The 18,699-nt window shown below is 51.5% G+C and overlaps 1 protein-coding gene across 1 annotated transcript in view; it reads right to left on the bottom strand.

The window, feature by feature from the left end:
• The window catches only part of kmt2bb (lysine (K)-specific methyltransferase 2Bb), a gene marked incomplete at both ends in the record, with an annotated part of 18,994 nt that extends 1,091 nt beyond the window's left edge, over window positions 1–17,903 (bottom strand). Inside the window, 14 exons of the mRNA XM_084471116.1 lie at window positions 11–103; window positions 4,127–4,273; window positions 5,190–5,303; window positions 7,355–7,465; window positions 7,803–7,909; window positions 9,125–9,394; window positions 9,583–9,650; window positions 9,860–10,091; window positions 10,568–10,754; window positions 10,970–11,089; window positions 11,238–11,416; window positions 11,554–15,420; window positions 15,587–15,665; window positions 17,547–17,903. Of these exons, the coding sequence (XP_084327242.1) occupies window positions 11–103; window positions 4,127–4,273; window positions 5,190–5,303; window positions 7,355–7,465; window positions 7,803–7,909; window positions 9,125–9,394; window positions 9,583–9,650; window positions 9,860–10,091; window positions 10,568–10,754; window positions 10,970–11,089; window positions 11,238–11,416; window positions 11,554–15,420; window positions 15,587–15,665; window positions 17,547–17,903 (5,931 nt within the window). The remainder of the gene's footprint in view (window positions 1–10; window positions 104–4,126; window positions 4,274–5,189; window positions 5,304–7,354; window positions 7,466–7,802; window positions 7,910–9,124; window positions 9,395–9,582; window positions 9,651–9,859; window positions 10,092–10,567; window positions 10,755–10,969; window positions 11,090–11,237; window positions 11,417–11,553; window positions 15,421–15,586; window positions 15,666–17,546) is intronic.
• Window positions 17,904–18,699: the final 796 nt, after the last annotated feature.

Here is an 18,699-nt window from a genome sequence, read left to right as displayed (position 1 = left end):
CTGAACTCACCCACGCCTTCCTCTTCTTGTTCTGTTTGGGGTAGTTGGAGCCCAGGCAGGAGTCATGGTAGCAGTTCTGGCAGCGATCACACTCCAAGAGAGGCTGGGACAGGGTAACAAGTGGTGTTTCAAACAGCACTGCTTAGACAGGAGAGAGCTTTGAAGTAGGGCTGTACGGTATAAACGGTATAGAAAGTACACCGGTGTGAATTTGCGCTACGGTATGGATTTTGGCGGATCACCCATGAGCAGATTGATTGATTGATTGATTGATATCTTTATTTCGATCATGTAAACGACAGTGTAAAAAAAAAAAATAATAATAATAATAAATAAATAAGATAAAATAATAATATAATAAGTGAACAGAAAAATGTATACACAACATCTCATAAGCAACGCAGTTTACATGAGCGAAAAGGAGTAGGAAGAAGTATAAACTTATCTAATCCTACCCCTATAATTTTAACTATATGTTCTAATTAAACATTTTACACATTACACATTTTAATCCAAATAGTAAGTAATCAAACACCTTGTGTGAATTATTCAATGTACCTCTGGAGAATCATTTCTTTATGTCTCTTTTTAAACATGATTACACTCGAAATGTTTTTGATTTCAGTACTCATATTATTCCACAGTTTTACTCCACAAATGGTGATACAGAAACTTTTCTTTGTTGTACGAGCTCTACCAACCTTTAGATTTGATTTCTCTCTTAAATCATAACCTTGCTCTCTTTCATGAAACATTCTCTGAATATTTCTTGGTAGCAGATAGTTCCTTGCTTTATATAATACTTGGACTGTTTTATGCTCCACCAAATCAAACAATTTTAGAGTTTTAGATTTCCAAAATAAGTCATTGGTGTGTGCCCCATAATCAACCCTGTGAATAATTCTCATTGCTCTTTTTTGCATTATGAAAAGTGGCTGAAGTGCAGTTTTGTATGTGTTTCCCCATGTCTCTGTACAGTACTCTAAATAAGGAAGAATCAGTGAGTTGTACAGAATATAGAGTGATTTATGATCTAGGACATGCTTTGCTTTTACCAAAACTGAAATACTGCGAGACAGTTTAGATTTGATGTTTTATGTGAGGTTTCCAGCAAATTTTGTCATCTATTATCACTCCCAGGAATTTATTTTCATTTACTCTTTCAATATTTACACCATCTATTTGTACCTGTATTTGATTGTGTATTTTACAGTTTCCAAATAACATGATTTTTGTTTTGTTCAGATTTAGTGATAATTTATTCTTGTCCAACCATTTTTTAATTTTACTTAACTCTGAAGAGATGACATCCAAAAGTTGCTGCAAATTTTCACCAGAACAAAAAATGTTTGTGTCATCTGCAAATAAAATACATTTAACTAGACTAGACACATTACAGATGTCATTAATATATAGGACAAAGAGTTTGGGTCCCAACACTGACCCCTGGGGGACACCACATGCAATATCCAGACATTCTGACGAACAGTCTCCCATCTTCACATATTGCTGCCTGTTTCTCAAATAACTTAGATCTTGCACACAACGTCAGTCGTGTCCCATGGCTGTCCTATTTGTTGGATATTTGTTGATGTTGTCATGCGTGTTCTGATTATTTGCACATTATTTCCGCATGATTAAACACATGATTAAACAAGTCTGTATATGGCGATAAAACAAAGCTTTGTTGCAGGTTTTTTTTCCTTCTTTTTGAAGTGGGGATCGGGGGTGCGCCAACCCGGTTGGGACGTAGAAGGGGGAGCGCAGGGAAAAAAAGATTGGGATCCGCTGCTGTAGATCTACAATCTCTTGTCTCTCGATCTCTCGTCTCGTGCTGGATGACGTAGCCTACACGGCCGAGAATCGGACACGATTGTCCCATAGTGCGTGGTGTTCCGTCTTGTGTTCGAATCTCATGTATTTGTATTTACGATCGGAGAGCAAGAAATCGGCTGAGATTCTCTTTATGTGTGTGGTGGACTCAAAAATCGCATAAGATTTAAAAAATCGTGTAGTGTGGGGGCAGCCTTTAGGTAACAACTTGTTCATGTAAAAAGTCAAGTTACACGTAACTACTGAAAATATGGTATATATGGGAAAATACTAACGAAACGTGGTTCCTTTTCCAATTCGGCGCAACGTTGCTTTTCCCAGGGACAGATTTGACAGCGATACTGCCTTCTGAGGCAGTCTGCTATTGCGCAAGCACACAGCCACGCAAGCACACAGCCACGCAAGCACACAGCCACGCAAGCACGCAGCCACGCAGCAAGCGCGCCTGCGTTCCTTCACGAGCTCTCATTCCACACCGTGGTACGAGACAGACGCTGGCAGCGAGAAGCTGTCTCTGCATCTCAGACATCGCTTCCGCGGGCATTTTCCAAAGCTTACGACAAAAAAAGCCAGCGGTGGAACGAGATAACAAACGCCGTCACTGTTTACCAGTGTATGGACTAGGGCTTTGACTCTGAAATTCGAATATAATTTGAATATTTAAAAAAATTATAATAGTTGAACGAATATTAGGCACTCCTTAATATTCGAACCTTTTATGGGCATTCTTTTTTTTTTTTTTTTAAACAGGACGTAGGCTGACTCATTTCGCGGTTTCCTGTGAGACCAGGTTGCCTTAATTACATCTGTTGCATATTTAAGAACTAAACTAAATGTCAAGGGAAAGAGGCGGTGGTTGCCAAAAGTATTTTGATCGCTTATTTAGTTCACTCGTTGCTTATAATGGTTTATTCGTTTCCCAGTATCATTTCCTTAATATACAGTTTTGTTCATTTTTGAATTGTAAAATAAATAAAACAAGCTGCGAGTTTTTGAAATTATTGGAAGCGAGTCGACCTCATGACCTGACCTCATCTGCTGTAGGCAGCTGAGGCAGCAATATCCTTAATTCAAACATGCCGTTTGAATTAAGGATACTGGCTATGGATCAATTGGCTACGGATGCAAACTGCTAAGAAGGTTCTACGAGCGCTTTTGCGCATGGTAAGGCTATGTGCGCCAACTTTGTTTATGAGATAGAGAGACCCCCTTAAAGATGAAAAGATAATTGGAACCCTTCGCCGGCAATTCAGCCTACTATCGAGTTCACTCACCGTGTGCCTATTGCTGTACAACATTTCCACCCTCTCCAGCAATCAACATGTTTTTAGGCTTCAGTGAACTATGCTATTGCTTTTATAAATAAATAAACAGTTAAAGTTAGGCGCGGCGTGATGCAGAACTCGCCAAACTGGTTGGACGTCATAGCAGTTATGTATATGCCCATTATACAACAGTTAGGAACCAATGAGAACGCTTGATTTAAACCACCTGTTATATAATAATACATATTCGAATATTAATATTAATAAACAAACAAACTTCGAATATGATTTTTGGGCAAAAGTCAAAGCCCTAAGGACACGGTTCCCTTTCAAAATGTCGATAGCAAAGGGCTTTAAAGAGATGGTCATATCACTCGATCCCAGGTACGCGTTACCTGATCCGCACACACTTCACACATATTGAGATGCCAAAACTATACGGCAAGGTCCGCGAGCAAGTGGAGAAAGAAATCCATACTATTAAACATTAGTGTTTTTTTTCAGAGATGGAAGTAACTTGGAAGTAAATTTTTTTTTTTAAATATTAAGCATTTTTTTCTATTGCAGTTTTGCTCAATAAATGTTCTGAAATACTCCTGTACTACGTGAAATATTTCCTAGTAACACAAGGTACAGTAACAGCTGCCTAACCAGTTTACTTTACCCCTTCAGAAGCATTTATATATCGAAATAAGAAGATCAAATTAAAAACATACCGTGATATAATACCGTTTATACCGTCCATGCCCTCAAATCGTACCGTGATATCAATTTGAGTCCATACCGTACAGCTCTACTTTAAAGCACTCCCAACAGAGGAAGGGATGTGTCGGGAGGGAGGGGGGGAGAGAGAGAGAGAGAGAGAGAGAGAGAGAGAGAGAGAGAGAGAGAGAGAGAGAGAGAGAGAGAGAGACAGAGACACAGACAGACAGACAGACAGACAGAGAGACGCTGAGCGCCGGAATCGGGCGGCAGCTACAGAACCCCGGGGATGGGGGGGGGGGGTGGGGGGGGTGGGGGAAGCACACCTTGGAGTGTTTGTTCTTCTTGCCGCACACGTGACAGAACTTGCAGCGGCGGCAGCACCAGTTCTCCTTGTTCTCCTCCGACGGCCGCTCCGCCGGGTCCAGACAGAAGCCGTGGAACGGCTCGCAGCACACCTGGCAGTACAGCATCTGTCCAGCAGAGCGGAGGGCGGAGCGGAGGTGAGATGTAGATAAAGAGACGTGACAGACGGCTACTTTTAGTCGTTCCCCTTGGTGGCAATCAGGGATGTGAATAACTCTCAAATTTTTCATGGTCGAATAATCAGTTTTGTGGTTATGCACGAATAATCGATTATTCGATTGTGTGCCGACATTCACAAAGGCAGCCATGGATCATCGGCAAGAAATCACTTAATATCTTAAACGCAAAAAAAACTAACTTTAACAGTGATCAGTGTTTGTGTTGTAATAGTGCTACAGAACCAACATTAGTTCCGTCCGTTAATTCTTGTTTATTTGAATGGGGGAAAAAATGTTAACGGTCCAAATGTTAAAAATCGACTTTGACCCTCGGGAACGAATAGTCGAATAATCGAATATTCTGACCCCATCCCTAGTGGCAATTCAGGTATCCAGCAGCTAGCTCACACAGAGTCCGTCACCAGACTGACCTGCGACTGACAACTTAAAAATGGACAAACCGTAAAAGTCAATCCAATAAGTCAATAACTAATAGTCAGCAATATTGCATATCATTGTAATTGCATGTAAAAAAAAAAAAAAAAGAGTATGCATGTAAAAAAACATGTAAAGATGTATGTATGTAATGCATGTAAAACATGTAAAGAGCCAGAGGTAGATAAATAAATAAATAAATAAATAAATGGTACGCAATCATTGTCCAGTGTGTGTGTGTGGGGGTGGGGGGGGGGGGGGAGAGGTGGAAGAACACGTTGTTATTGACGGCCTCTCCATTTTTGGTCTCCGTTAGGTTGTGTGACGGCGCCACAGGCGACCATCAGTCACCAACCAGACGACGACGGCAGCTGAGCTGCAGAAGAAGAACCGGTGGTCTGGAGGGGACCTCACGTGGGGCGTCGTTTACCTCGTGTTGTCCTTTGCTGGCGCAGAGCAGGCAGACGCAGGGCGGCAGGGCCGGGCCGGAGGTCAGGATGCTCAGCCCGCCCATCATCCACACGTTCTCCAGAGCACAGTCCTCCTACAAGGGGGGGTAGGGGGGGGGTAGTGCCCAGGACGCACACACACACACACACACACACACACACACACCACACACACACACACACACACACACACACACACACACACACACACACACACACACACACACACACACACACACACACACACACGCACAGAGGGAGTAAGGAAACACTACCGGTCCTCTCAGCGCACCTCCGCTGTTGTGCTGTTCTGTTGTGATGTCAGACATGAAGGTCGTTTTGCAGCCGGCTTTTTTGGGGGTTGCACTTAATGCAGGTTGTATTCATTCACTGTACTTAATTGTGTAGCATGTACTTAATTGTGTTGTGCATGCGTGTTGTGTATCATGTACTTAGTTGTGTAGCCTCTGCAGTAGCCTAGCTATCTACTGCTGTGTACGGGGGAATGGGGTCGGCCTGGCGACTGTCAGTACTTACTTGGTTCTATGAACGTCTTTACTGTCACCGACGGCGATATATTGTTTCACTTCTTATGACAAATGTACTTATTGTAAGTCGCTTTGGATAAAAGCGTCTGCTAAATGCCCTGAATGTAGCTGTAAATGTTGAAGCATAGCTACAGAAGAAGAGCAGCTTGCCGGGTCTTTTTAAAAAAAAATTATTGTTACCAGGCAACCACAGAATCACGGTTCTTAAAGAGCCAGTGAGCCCGCTGTTGGGTTTTTCGGGTACGAGAGGGAATCAATCCCTAAACCCTGGCACTGTGAATGCCATTTCCTACCCATTTACCTTTTAATCACTAATTGTTCACTCTGTGAACCCCCAATTTCCTGTCTAAAATATCTTCATTCAGGTCAGCAGCAAACGCGTTTCGGATACAAGCATTCGGAGAGTAGAAGTGTCCACACTGACCTCTAGTGGCCAAACGCGGTGACGACTTAAGTGAATCTACCCGTGGTGGCCACGTTGTTTTTAGTACACCACTGACCTCTAGTGTTCACAAGAACATGTTGTGGGAACGAAACGGCAGCGTTCAAAATCTCTTTGCATGCAATTTGCAAATTTCCTGCCGTGTCAGAAATTATTTCCATAGAGCACTTTGAAAGCTACATTTGTATAATTTGACATTGGCTAGACTCTTACCCTGGTCATGGCCATTATGGGTGGATATGGCATATGGGTGGATATGGCTATTATGCAAATATAGTTAATTGTGCTCAAACCCAACGTGAATATAAATGAAAAAGACAGATCCTGGTGCAACATGCACCGATACAAAAATACGAAACAAAAGTATGCATGTGTTGTTGTATGTTACGCATGTCCATTAGGAACCACTCAGGATAACCCAGGGAGGAGAGACCCCCCCCCCCCCCCCACTCGGCGTTCCTTCTCCACATTTCACGTTTCTACCTGCCCTCTGGGGGGCTAGGGTCAGGGGCGGGGCGGGGGGGGGGGGGTCATAAATATAAATATACGGCCCCGCCACAGACTCCGGCTGATGTATACATTCGAGGAACAGGTCGCCCGTAAAGCCTACTCGCTTTTAGACTGTAGAAGCCACCCTCTTCACCAACATGTTGAGGTTCTCCCCTCCCCTCCCTCTCCCCAGATTCAGAGTCCCCTTTTGCAGACGCAATAGGACCCAAAACTCATTTTTTACCTATAGGGCAATATCCTTGCTAAATTTGCACAATACTGAATCCCAGACTTGACTGTTGTGTGTTGCCTGTGTGTCCTCTGTGTATGGGTCTTAATGTTTTGATGTTTTAATGTATTTGTTTTAATGTGTGCTTTCACCTGTTAACCTAGTCTGCAAACCAAGTTTCCCCTTGGGATAATAAAAACCTACTACTACTACCACTACTACCATTACTACTACTACTACCACTACTACCATTACTACTACTACCACCACTACTACCATTACTACTACTACTACTACCACCACTACCACTACTACCATTACTACTACTACTACCACCACTACTACTACCATTACTACTACTACTACCACCACTACTACTACCATTACTACCACTACCACTACTACTACCACCACTACATGATAGGGCTGCTCTCCTACCTTGAAGTCCACCCTGATCTTGTGGGTGGGTTCCGACGGCTCTTGGTCCCGCTGCTCAAAGCCGTGGGCCAGGGCGGCCAGCACGCTGGGCGGGGTCTCCTCCAGGGGCGCCTGGGGGGGGGGGGGGGGGGGGGCAGCCAATCAGAGTCAATCAACAACTACATCACACACCTTCCCCCCCACTCCCCCTCCCCCTGCCCGGCTCCGTTTCATCACTCCTCACTCAACGTATTTAGCGTGAGCGAACGTATCCGATCCTGACGAGATATTTGCAAACCAAAAATGAAACTGCCTTTAGGCGTCCTCTCTAAAAGCACCGCGGCAACAACACCCATAGGGACGTTATTCACTGGGTGCTGCTGATTTCGCACACAACACTCCACAGCGTCATGGCAACGGAGAGATATTGTGGGGGGAGGGGGGGGTGGGATGGGGGTGGGGGGTTCACCTTGTCGGCTTTGCGGCGGCACGGCGTGACGCGGTGTGAGCTGGAGCGGCGGTGCCGGACCTCCTCGTCCGAGATGTCCCCGAGGAAGCCGTCCAGAGACACGAAATCTGCAGGGGGGGGGGGGGGGAAGGGGGGTGGTGAGACTGGGGTCTCTGGGAGAGAGCATGTCTGGTGGACGGAGGGCACCATGCTGGAGTACACCACCTTTAACATGATCCAGACCACGCTGGAGGAGTACACCACCTTTAACATGAGCCAGACCACGCTGGTGGAGTACACCACCTTTAACATGAGCCAGACCACGCTGGTGGAGTACACCACCTTTAACATGAGCCACACCACGCTGGAGGAGTACACCACCTTTAACATGAGCCAGACCACGCTGGAGGAGTACACCACCTTTAACATGACCCAGACCACGCTGGAGTACACCACCTTTAACATGACCCAGACCACGCTGGTGGAGTACACCACCTTTAACATGACCCAGACCACGCTGGAGGAGTACACCACCTTTAACATGAGCCAGACCACGCTGGACTACACCACCTTTAACATGAGCCAGACCACGCTGGTGGAGTACACCACCTTTAACATGACCCAGACCACGCTGGTGGAGTACACCACCTTTAACATGAGCCAGACCACGCTGGTGGAGTACACCACCTTTAACATGAGCCAGACCACGCTGGAGTACACCACCTTTAACATGAGCCAGACCACGCTGGAGTACACCACCTTTAACATGACCCAGACCATGCTGGAGTACACCACCTTTAACATGAGCCAGACCACGCTGGAGGAGTACACCACCTTTAACATGACCCAGACCACGCTGGACTACACCACCTTTAACATGACCCAGACCGGCCCGTCGCTTATAATAATACTGCCATCGCCGTACCGGCCTCCAGCTCCGTTTATCAAAGGTTTAATTAATGACCTTGAATGAAACGTTAACATTAACTACCTCGATTCAAACATTTTTATTAATTACCATGAATCGAACATCATTCATTACCTTGATTCAAACGCTGTATCAACTACCTCGATTCAAACATTTTATTAATTACCATGAATCGAACATCATTCATTACCTTGATTCAAACGCTGTATCAACTACCTCGATTCAAACATTTTATTAATTACCATGAATCGAACATCATTCATTCATTACCTTGATTCAAACGTTGTATCAACTAACTTGATTCAAACATTGTACTTAAAAAAGCGTTTGGTCACGCTGGGCCATGTGACTCATAAACTACCTTGATGTTCTGGATCAAAACACAAGCGTCACGTGACCCAATCGGGCGGCTCACCTTGGTTGAAGCGCGGCCCGTGGCCCCGCCTCCGGGCCGGCGAGGCGGAGCTGGGCGGGGCCTTGACGTCCAGGTCCGAGTCGTAGTCCAGCAGGTCGAAGTAGATGCGGGGCTTCACCACGCGCTTGGGCTGCTTCCTGACGGACAGGCTCTGGCCGCCGTCGCCGTGGAGACCGCCCGGCGGCGGCGGCGGGGAGGAGCCGCCCTCGTCGCCCTCCTCGTTACTGGAGTGTCCCGCACTCAGCGACGCCCGTCTGCGTTTAGAGGGACCTGGGGGGGGGGGGGGGGGGGGGGGGGAAGAGAGAGAGAGAGAGAGAGAGAGGGGGCTTTAGAGAGACCGCCGGTGGTGGTGGGTGGGGGGGGGGGGGGGGGGGGGGGCGACGGGATGGTCGTCGCCATGGAAAGCTGTGATGTCGTGGACGGGACGCGTCGTGTCGCGGAGAGAGGAAGGAAGTCACCTTTGGGGACGATTTTCCCGCTCAGGCGGCGAGCCTTCCGCTCCTCGATCTGATCGCATCTCTTGTACCTTTCGGGGGGAAAACAAACAAACAAACAAACAAACAAACAAACAGAGAGAGAGTCAGAACCACCCCGCTCAACGTTCACGTGAGCCACGGATCATAACGGCTGTAAATCTTTTTTGAGTTGCTGTAAACTATTTTTAGCCTTGAGATTATTATCGCTGCTGCGTTTTTTAAATCCTAATCTAAAAATGCCTGAAGCCCGTGGACTTACACACAACACTGGCGCTTGGTGTTGGGCCCGCCGAACTTGGGCTTGTCCAGGCAGTTGATGCACTTGCCGCAGTCGTCCTCGTGGTTGCATCCCTTGCAGATGCCGCACCGCTTGGAGCGGTACCCGAACGGCCCCAGGCCTTTCCTCTTCAGGAAGCTGGACGGCTTCCTCACCTTGGTGACCTTCTGGTCCGACAGCGCCGGGCTGTCCGACTCCGACGGAGACCCCACATCTGGGAGAGAGAAACACCGCCCCCCCCCGCGGCCGCCGCACACGATGTCAGAGTTTGAACCGTGACCCACGGCGGGGCCGTCTCGGGGTCGTGTCAGTCGTAAGCCCTACACTGAGTCATGCTCCCTGCGGTGCTCTGACAAGGACCTGCTGGTCGTCCCCCCCCCCGCACCAGACTGCGCTGGGGGGCATTCTCCGCCAATGCCCCCCGCACTCGGGAACAGCCTACCACTCCTCATCCGCTGGGCCCCATCCCTGCCCATGTTTAAAAAGCATCTCAAAACATTCCTCCTCACTAAGTCCCTCGACCCCTAACCCCCCACCCCACCCTCCCCTTTACCCCTCCCTTTGTTGTTGTTAAACGACCTTGGGTACTATGAAAGGCGCTATATAAATCCAAGCTGTTTTTATTGTTGTTATCATCATCATCATCACAGCCACACTGGGGCTGAACCCCCAGCCGAGCAAGAGCCGTACCTTTGGTGACGTCCGACGGAGAGATGCCGGTCCGCTCGTGCAGCGGCAGAGCGCTGAGCCGCGGGATGTCGTCGGGCACCAGGGCCCGGGGCTGGCCCAGGACCACCGCCGCCGCCCGGCACACGTGCTTGATGCGCGGGCCGCCCGCCCGGCGGAACTCCTGGCACAGCGGGGACACGATCTGGGGCTTGGGGAGGGGAGGGGGGTGGAGGGGGGAGAGAGATGACAGAGACCCGTGAGTACGGCTTTCTCAAGCGGTGTCCTGCATTATGGGGACGCGGACGAGGGCGAGGACGGGGGTTGATATCGGAGACGCTGCCGAGAAAAAGCTGCAGTCATTTGTATCCACTTTGCCCGGCCCCTCCCCCCTCTCCCCCCCCTCCCTGGGGTTGGGGTTCTTACCTGGCCCTGGGGCGGTTCCGTTTTGACGGGGACCTGGTCTTCAGGCGGATCCTTTCGGTTCCTCCTCCGTCTCTTGGAGGTGGCGTCTCTGGACGAGGCGCCGGACGGGCCCGACAGCAGCTGCAGCGCGGGGGGGGTGGGGGGGTGGGGGGAGACAGATCACGGCTTAGGCTCTGCGGTTGTGCAGGGGGGGGGGGGGGGGGGGGGAGAAACGACAGCGCGTTACGCTGCCCCGACGCGCTTTTAACACGGTCGCGCGGCCTCTTACCCCCGATGATTTGAGCTGTTTCTGCTGGTCTATCTTAATGAGCTGGACCTTGGCTTTCTTCAGGAGGTTGAACATGCGCTTGTTGGCGCCGGTGAGCCGCATCTTCTGCGACGCGCCCTTCTCCTCCGACTCGGGACGGTCGAGGGCGTCCGCCGTGCCGAACTCACTGGCGGACAGCTCTGTTGGAACGGGGAGAGAGAGAGACAAACGCCACCTCCATTGACTCTGACCCGTTTTAACATGTTACGTGTGAAGCAACACTCTGGATATTAAAACGTGAAAACGTTGGAAGCATTATGGGACTGTTGTCTCTTACCCGTGGGCTCCTCTTTCCCGGTGTAGCGCAGCGGGCCGCTGTCGCTGAGCGCGAGGAGCTTGGAGCCCGTCCGGACGCACACGGACACCTTGCGGACCACGCCGGGGCTGTCCAGGTCCTCCATCTTCAGCTTGGCCCTGGCCTTCTCCGTGTTGGTGGTCCTCTGCCGGAGGCTGATGCTCTTCACCTCGTCGTCCAGCCCCTCCGCCAGGTCGATGGGGGGCGGCGGCGGTGGCGGCGGGGGTCTGCTGCTGCTGAAGATCTCCGCCACCGCCTCCGCTTTGCTCCGGGCGAGACCCGGGTGCTTCTTCAGCCGCTTGAAGATCTTCAGGTGCGCCGCCTGCTTGTTGAACTTGGACGGTCGCTTCTTCCTCGGGACCGTCTGGGCGTTGTTGCTCGACGGCGACGAGGGGGGCAGTTCGAACGCCGCGGCGGACGAGAACGTGTTCTCGAACTTGCCCTGGGCCCTGGGTTTGGAGAGCGCGTACACCTCCTCCCCGGACTCGCCCGGCACGTGCCACTTGAAGCTGGGGTTCCTCAGTAGCGACCTCCTCTTTCCGGACTTTGCGGACTTCTTCTCGAAGATGAACTTCCCGCCGACGTCCGCGTCGACGTCGTCCAGGCCCTGGATGGAGAACAGGTCCACGTCAAAGTGAGCGTCGCCCAGGAGGTCCTCCTCCGGCAGGCCCGGGGACAGCTCCCTCTCCTCCTCCTCGTCCTCCTCCTCTTCCTCCTCGTCCTCCTCCTCCTCCTCGTCCTGTCTCTTCACCGGCAGCGGCGGCGGCGGAGGCGGCGGCGGCAGCGGCAGGCCCAGCTGCAGCCCTTTCTTTGGAGAGTTCCTTCGCGGCAACACAGACATGCCGGCGTCGTCCATGAAGCGCTGCGGGGTCTTGATGACGCGGGAGGAGCGCGCGCTGACCACCGGCATGATGAAGTGTTTGATGTTCTTGAGGAACTTTGTCTTCCCGGGCTGAGCGTCGAGCACGTCCAGCTGGCCCTCGTCCACCAAGGTGTCCGTCTCCTCCTGCTTCAGGTCTTCCTTGTCGAACACCATTTCTACGATCTTGGACATTTTCTTGGATTGCGATTTGGGCCTCTTGGAGCCCAGCATCTTCAGACCCTTCTGCCTCCTTTTGAACTTTTTATGCACTCCGACTAATTTGGACCGCGAGGACGGCGCGGACAACGCAGCGAGGTCGGGGAAATCCTCAAACAGGTCGAGGTTCTCGTCCAGCGGGATCTCGGGGAACAGAGGGACCGAGTCGGAATCCGTCTGTTTCCTGGACCTCTGCTTTTGTTTCGGCCGCTGTCCGATCAAACTCCGCCGTCTCTTTTTCCCCGGTCTGCTGGGCTTCTTCGGTAGACACGATTTCTGAAGAAGGCCGGCGGTTGGCGGCTCCGTTGGCACGGCGACCGACTCGTTATTATCGATGGCGTGGATTTCAGGCTCCTCTTTCACCACGGGGAGATCGGCCACCTCGGCCTCCTCCTCCTCCTCCTCCTCGGGCGCGGCGTCGTCGTCCCGCCGCACCTCCTGAGGCTGCTCGCACTCCTGAGAAACAACGGCCGTGGCTTCTTTTACCTGAGACGGAGCGCTTGCACTTTCCACCGCTGGCGCCGCACCTGCGGCCTCCACTGCCGCCGGCTCCTTGGTGGAGACGACCACCTCCGACGACGACGACGACGACGACGCGGACTTCTTCCTCTTCCTGGACGACAGCTTGGTTTTCCGTCTCCTCGCTTTGGGCTGCAAAGACTTGAGCTCGCTCAGCGGTGGCGGCTTGGCGGCGTTCATCTCCGCCGGCTCGGGGACCTCCAGCACGACGGGAGGAAGAGGAGGAGGAGGAGGCTGCGAAGGAGGGGGCGGAGGGGGCGGATCAGGGTCCTGGGAAGCTTTTTTCGAGACCGGAGCGTCAGGAACGACCGGAGCTTCGGGGACGACGGCCTCAGGAACCGCGGCTTCAGCGACGACCGCCTCTGGAACCACGGCCTCCGAGTGGAGCGGCGGGCTCTCCTCCTCCTCCTCCTCGGACGCGGCCTGGGGACAGGGGACCTCCTGGGGCACGTTAGAGGACGAGTCGCCCTCGGTCGGAGCGGCCGCGGGGTTCTCCGCGGGAACATGCGGCGTGCCGTCCTCGTCTCGACTCGCTCTCAGCCGGCGCTTGGGGGTGAGCGCCGGCTTGGGGCCGCTACACTTCTTGGGCGGCGGCGTGGGGGCGGGGTTCGGCGGTCTCCTCCTCAGCCTGCTTGTGGGCAACTCCGGGGCTTCCTCGCACGCTTGCTGCTGCTGCTGCTTCTCCTGCTTCTCCTCCTCCTCCTTGACCTCCACGGACTCTTTGACGTCCTCGTCTTTCTCCTCGATGAAAGGACTGGCTTGCTGAATTAAAAAGGAGGGCTTGGAGCTCTTGTGTTTACCTGGCGACGAGACCTTCTTGATCTGAAGGGGCGGAACTTTCCCACAGTCCGCTTTGGGGCCGTCCGGGGAATTGGAATGGGACGTCTGCTCCACTTCGACCTCCACCTGTAAGGAGGGCTTGTCCTCCGATGGCACGGCAGTGATCGGCAGGGATTGACGGTTCTCGCCGTTTGAATCCGCTTTGTCCATCTCCGTCTGTGGATCCGAATTGGCTTCGTCTGCCTTTTTCTCTGAACCGCCTAAACACGTAATGACACTGGTCTCAGAGAGAGTGGAAGACTTCACGTCAGGCCCCGTCTTCTTCTTCTTCTCCGCCGCCGCCAATGGAATGGAAGTGTCAGCGTCCTGTGCTTGGCTTTCGCCTTTCACCAGCGTGAGAGTCCAGACGAACTTGCTGCGCTTTTTCTTTCGGGCCCTCTTCGCCGGGATGTCCAATTTGGGATTTCTAATTCGGAACAATTTAAATCCTGGAATTCTCATTTCCTCCTTGTCGGACAACACGTCGTCACCGGTTTCGTTTCCCTTGTCGGGGAACACGGATAGTTTATCGTCGACGTCCGGCCTTGACGTGATGTCCTTGTTCAGCCTCTTGCTCTGCCTGCGGCCTTCCCTCCCACCCAGCGGTTTGGCCTGCTCCGTCCTGGACACCTTCGACGTCGGTTCGGCCGCGCCGACTTTGTCTGCGCTCTGATTTTCCGGTTCGGGCGCACACTCTGCGGCCGCTTTGGGTGCCGCGTTCCTAGCTCTGCTCCGCTTCTGCGCCGGTTTATCCCCCTCTGCGGTTTTCCCCGCGGTCTTCTCTGATTTCGGCGTGAGTTTGTCTGAATTCGATTCCGGTTCGGCCGTACGGACGCTCTCGGACGCCCGGTCAGGTTGGTCGCGTCGCGGCGTTCCTCCCTCCTCCGTTATTTGGTCGTCCGCCTCCGCTTTGGCACTGGCCTCGACGCCGGGGGACGCCGGCGTCGGTCTGGCAGCGGACCTCCCTCGTCTCCTGGCCGCCGGCTCCTGGCCGTCCTCCCCACCCCCGGCGTCGTGGCGGTCGTTCGGCGGTTCGGTTTTTAATTTGACGTGAGCGCTGGAGATCTGGTCGCCTTGGATCTCCCGCGCCTTCTCCTGATCCTGAAAGCCTTTGATCTTCAGCTTCCTGATCGACTTCTTGTGCGCCCCCTTGTCACTCTTCACCTTCTTCTTGGCCACCAGCTTGATAGTAATCCGGGGGGAACTTATGGAGGCTCCATTTTTGGTGGATTGTCTCTCCGTGGCGTTCTTTCCTTTCGGACATCCTTTCCTGCCGTCCTTGGCCGGCTCTGTGTCGGGTAACAAGGTGTAGGCCTCCAGTGCAGAGTTGACGTCGTTCTCGGGGTCCGGAACGGAATGCCCCGTCCCGACAGCCCCCTCGTCAGGCGGTGGCTTCTCTTTCTGCCGCTTGGATTTGGTGCTGACAGGATCCCCTAGACAACAGAACGACAACACCAACGTGTTAGACGAGTGTCTTCACCCCGCCCCCATCTGAGGCCGAATCTCACCTGTTGGGAGGATTTTCAAATGTGCGATATGTATTTGCTATCTGCAGGTTCGAACACGTGGGTGACTGTTTCGTTTCAGTATGTTGCGTACCTTTAGTGGGGTTCTTTCGCGACCGCAGGGGTCCCTTATAACCCTTTCTCTCGGCTTCAAACCCTCTGAAGTCATCACCCTGGAAACAACACAAAGCAATTAACACGCAAAACGACCCTGCGGCCGCACGCTACGACGATAATCCGCATAGGGCTGCGCAGGATCAATTCCTAGCGCTGAAAATGTGCAACAACCCAGTAATAAACACGAAACCAAATACAAATACGAATCTTATATCAGCCAGACTGATCACTCTGTTACAATACAAGTAAAACATGACCAAATTAAAAGCTTTTTATATTTCATTTGGAAGAGTTGGCCTGTTTCTCAATTTGGCCTGCTTTTTCCTTAAAGGGTGTTTTGGTTTTTATCTTAATTCACTTCATACATATTTACATTTCAGAGCAAATATTTGTTTTCATTAAACATGCACATTTGCATTCGCACGCACACACACATTCTCGCCCCCCTTTGTAAAAGATAAACGCACATAAATACAAGCAGATACAGATCGAGATGCAACTGCGGGATATAGCCTATATGTCCTTCTACCCTCACGCTGCCACACATGGACCGAATGAATGGCTGGATCACACCGGATTCGTTTCCAACGCATTACGATAATGACTTTTAACGAAATGCCATAATGCCCTCGAGAAAGTTATCATTACGACACGTTTATAGTGTTCCCTCCAAATCAGCAGCAGTGGTGTCATATGTGTGTGCAGACGCGGCCTGGACGCGCACAGCGTTACAGCCCGTGTATATGTGGTACTAACGAGCATATAGCATATGGGTACGGGGCTGTGCGTGTAACAAAAAATAGAGTTACGTGAAGCTCAGTGCATTATTAACCTGGATTAAAACGCATATAAACTAGCCACTAACGACAGCCCTTCCCCCCTCCACCGAATCCATTTAAAGTGTCCCCTACTCCAGCCAAGCGAGCTAACGCTGGTGGTGGCTACACACACACACACACACACGCACACAGTGACGCTAGCTCTGGTACATAGCATGGTGGACTACACACTACAATGCAATCTTTGTGTGTCACCTTGCACTGTCTGATACGGGCACACGTATGTTATCCTTAGCAGTAAAGAGTGCCGAGCAGCCTGTCCAGCCCACAGCTGGACACGGTGTGTGTGTGTGTGTGTGTGTGTAGGGGGGGGGGGTCCAAGAGGGGACAGCAGCAGCAGCGTTAGCTTCTGCCTCGGCTGTCCACCTCTTTGTGTTGGCTAACGTTAGCGGCTAACTCCTTTAGCTCTAGGTGGTACCGTAGCGGGCCTGTGCGAACAGATTACGTATTATATCAGAAGTACCACCTGTGTGTACAAAACTATATCGCGCTCAGTGCATTGGTTATTAAAACAAAACAAAAACAAAACACACTTAAAAAAAAAAAAGAAACACGGGTCCTAAGTTTGCAGGAGGGGGGTGTAAAAAAATAAACCCCTGAAAGTGTTGAAACATTAACGCTAAGCGAACTTAATGCCTTTGAGCCAAGCATGTGTTGTGGTGGTGGTGCGATCGCCTGCTAAGACGAACCCGCAACTGTAGAAGCGAAACCCCCGCTTATTACACGTATAAATAAATACACAACGCGGGGGACACACACACACACACACATCCCCTATCCCCTATCATCCCCCCCCCCGGTCCGGGTGAGAGGCACGGCGGATCGGATCGGGGCTCTCCGGCGGAGCTCCGGTACCGAGAGCCTTCAGCAGCCGCCCCGCCGAGCGAGCGCCGAGCACCGGAGGAGCTCCGCCGGACGCTAGTAGCGGGGATGATGTTGACGTTTCTGCCCGGTAGTCACGATGTCAGTGGTGGAGGGGGGGGGGACGGCTCTCTCAAACACACACACCACACACTACACTACACACTCACACAGACACACACAATGTGGAAAGAATTAAGTAAAGGTACTGACTCCTGAGTGGGTTCGGGACCTCACCTCCTCACTCCCACTCGAGCTGTCCCACCCGGCCTGGCCGAGCCGCCTGTGGTCCGCCTCGATGCCCAGCAGGCGCCAGTGAGACGGGTCTTCGTTTAACGCGAGGCACGGCGGCGGGTTGGCGGGCCTCGGGCCTCCGTGGGTCGTAGCGTCGTCCGCGTCGGGTCCCGATCGCCCGAGTTGCCATCGCTTGTCGGGGTGCAGACGGCTGCGCGAGTAGCGAGGCCGGCCGGGGAAACGACCCCGAGCCGCAGCGGCAGTACCACCGCCGCCACCACCACCGCCGCCGCCGCCGCCGCCACCTTGGCCTCCCACGGCAGCCGCGGTTGCTGGTCCGCATCCCGCTGCCGCCATCATTGCTTCAACACAACAACACGGATAGCGTAGCGAGTCCGAGGAGACGCAGGAGGGGAAGGCGGGAGATGGGCGGGGGGGAGGGGGGGGGAGGCGGCGTTGCCAGATCTCGGCGGGTTTTCGGAAGCGCGGCGCCGCAGCGAGTGAAATAACCGAGTCTCGCCCGATCTGGCAACTTTCGGGGGCCCGCAGTGCCGCAAGGGAGAGTGAGTTTTTTTCCCAGTGTAAACAAAAAAAATAAAATTAATGATTGTTGAATCGAGTTGTGATTAATTATTGTGTTGGTTGAGTTTTGATGCGTGACTTTAATAAAAAAATAATAATTGTGTGTTATTAGTGGCGTCGTGTGTTTAAACGGAACACACACAGAGGGGACAACATAGATGTATCTGCAACTGGCAGCAAAAGTCTGCAAATGTGTGTTCTTCACAATAAAAGTGTTTAAAGCGCTTCTCAATTGTGGATAAAGTACTTTCCTTAAACGCCTGAATGAATTGTCGGCCAATCCAAGCATGTAATGCACCTTTTGACTTAATGCCACTTGTTATTTCTGGTGAACCAGTACAGCAATTGAGACTATTGATGGTAACAACCTTTTAATAAATAAATGAAAGCCCTTCACACTTCATAGTATTTCGGATTCATTTCATGATGTACAAAAAAAGGTGCCTTTAATTGAGAGCTATAATTCCAATACCCTCTATTGGAAATATAATCTACTAATTATATTATCCATGGCTAATTGTTTTGTTGTAATAGTTTGTTATAGTGTGTTTTTGTTGTTGTATTGTTTGGGTGC

Source organism: Micromesistius poutassou (assembly GCF_964030765.1).
Source record: "Micromesistius poutassou genome assembly, chromosome: 8".
Classification (NCBI taxonomy): domain Eukaryota; kingdom Metazoa; phylum Chordata; class Actinopteri; order Gadiformes; family Gadidae; genus Micromesistius; species Micromesistius poutassou.
Note: the sequence above shows the minus strand (reverse complement) of the source record. Positions and strands in the feature narration are given on the sequence as shown.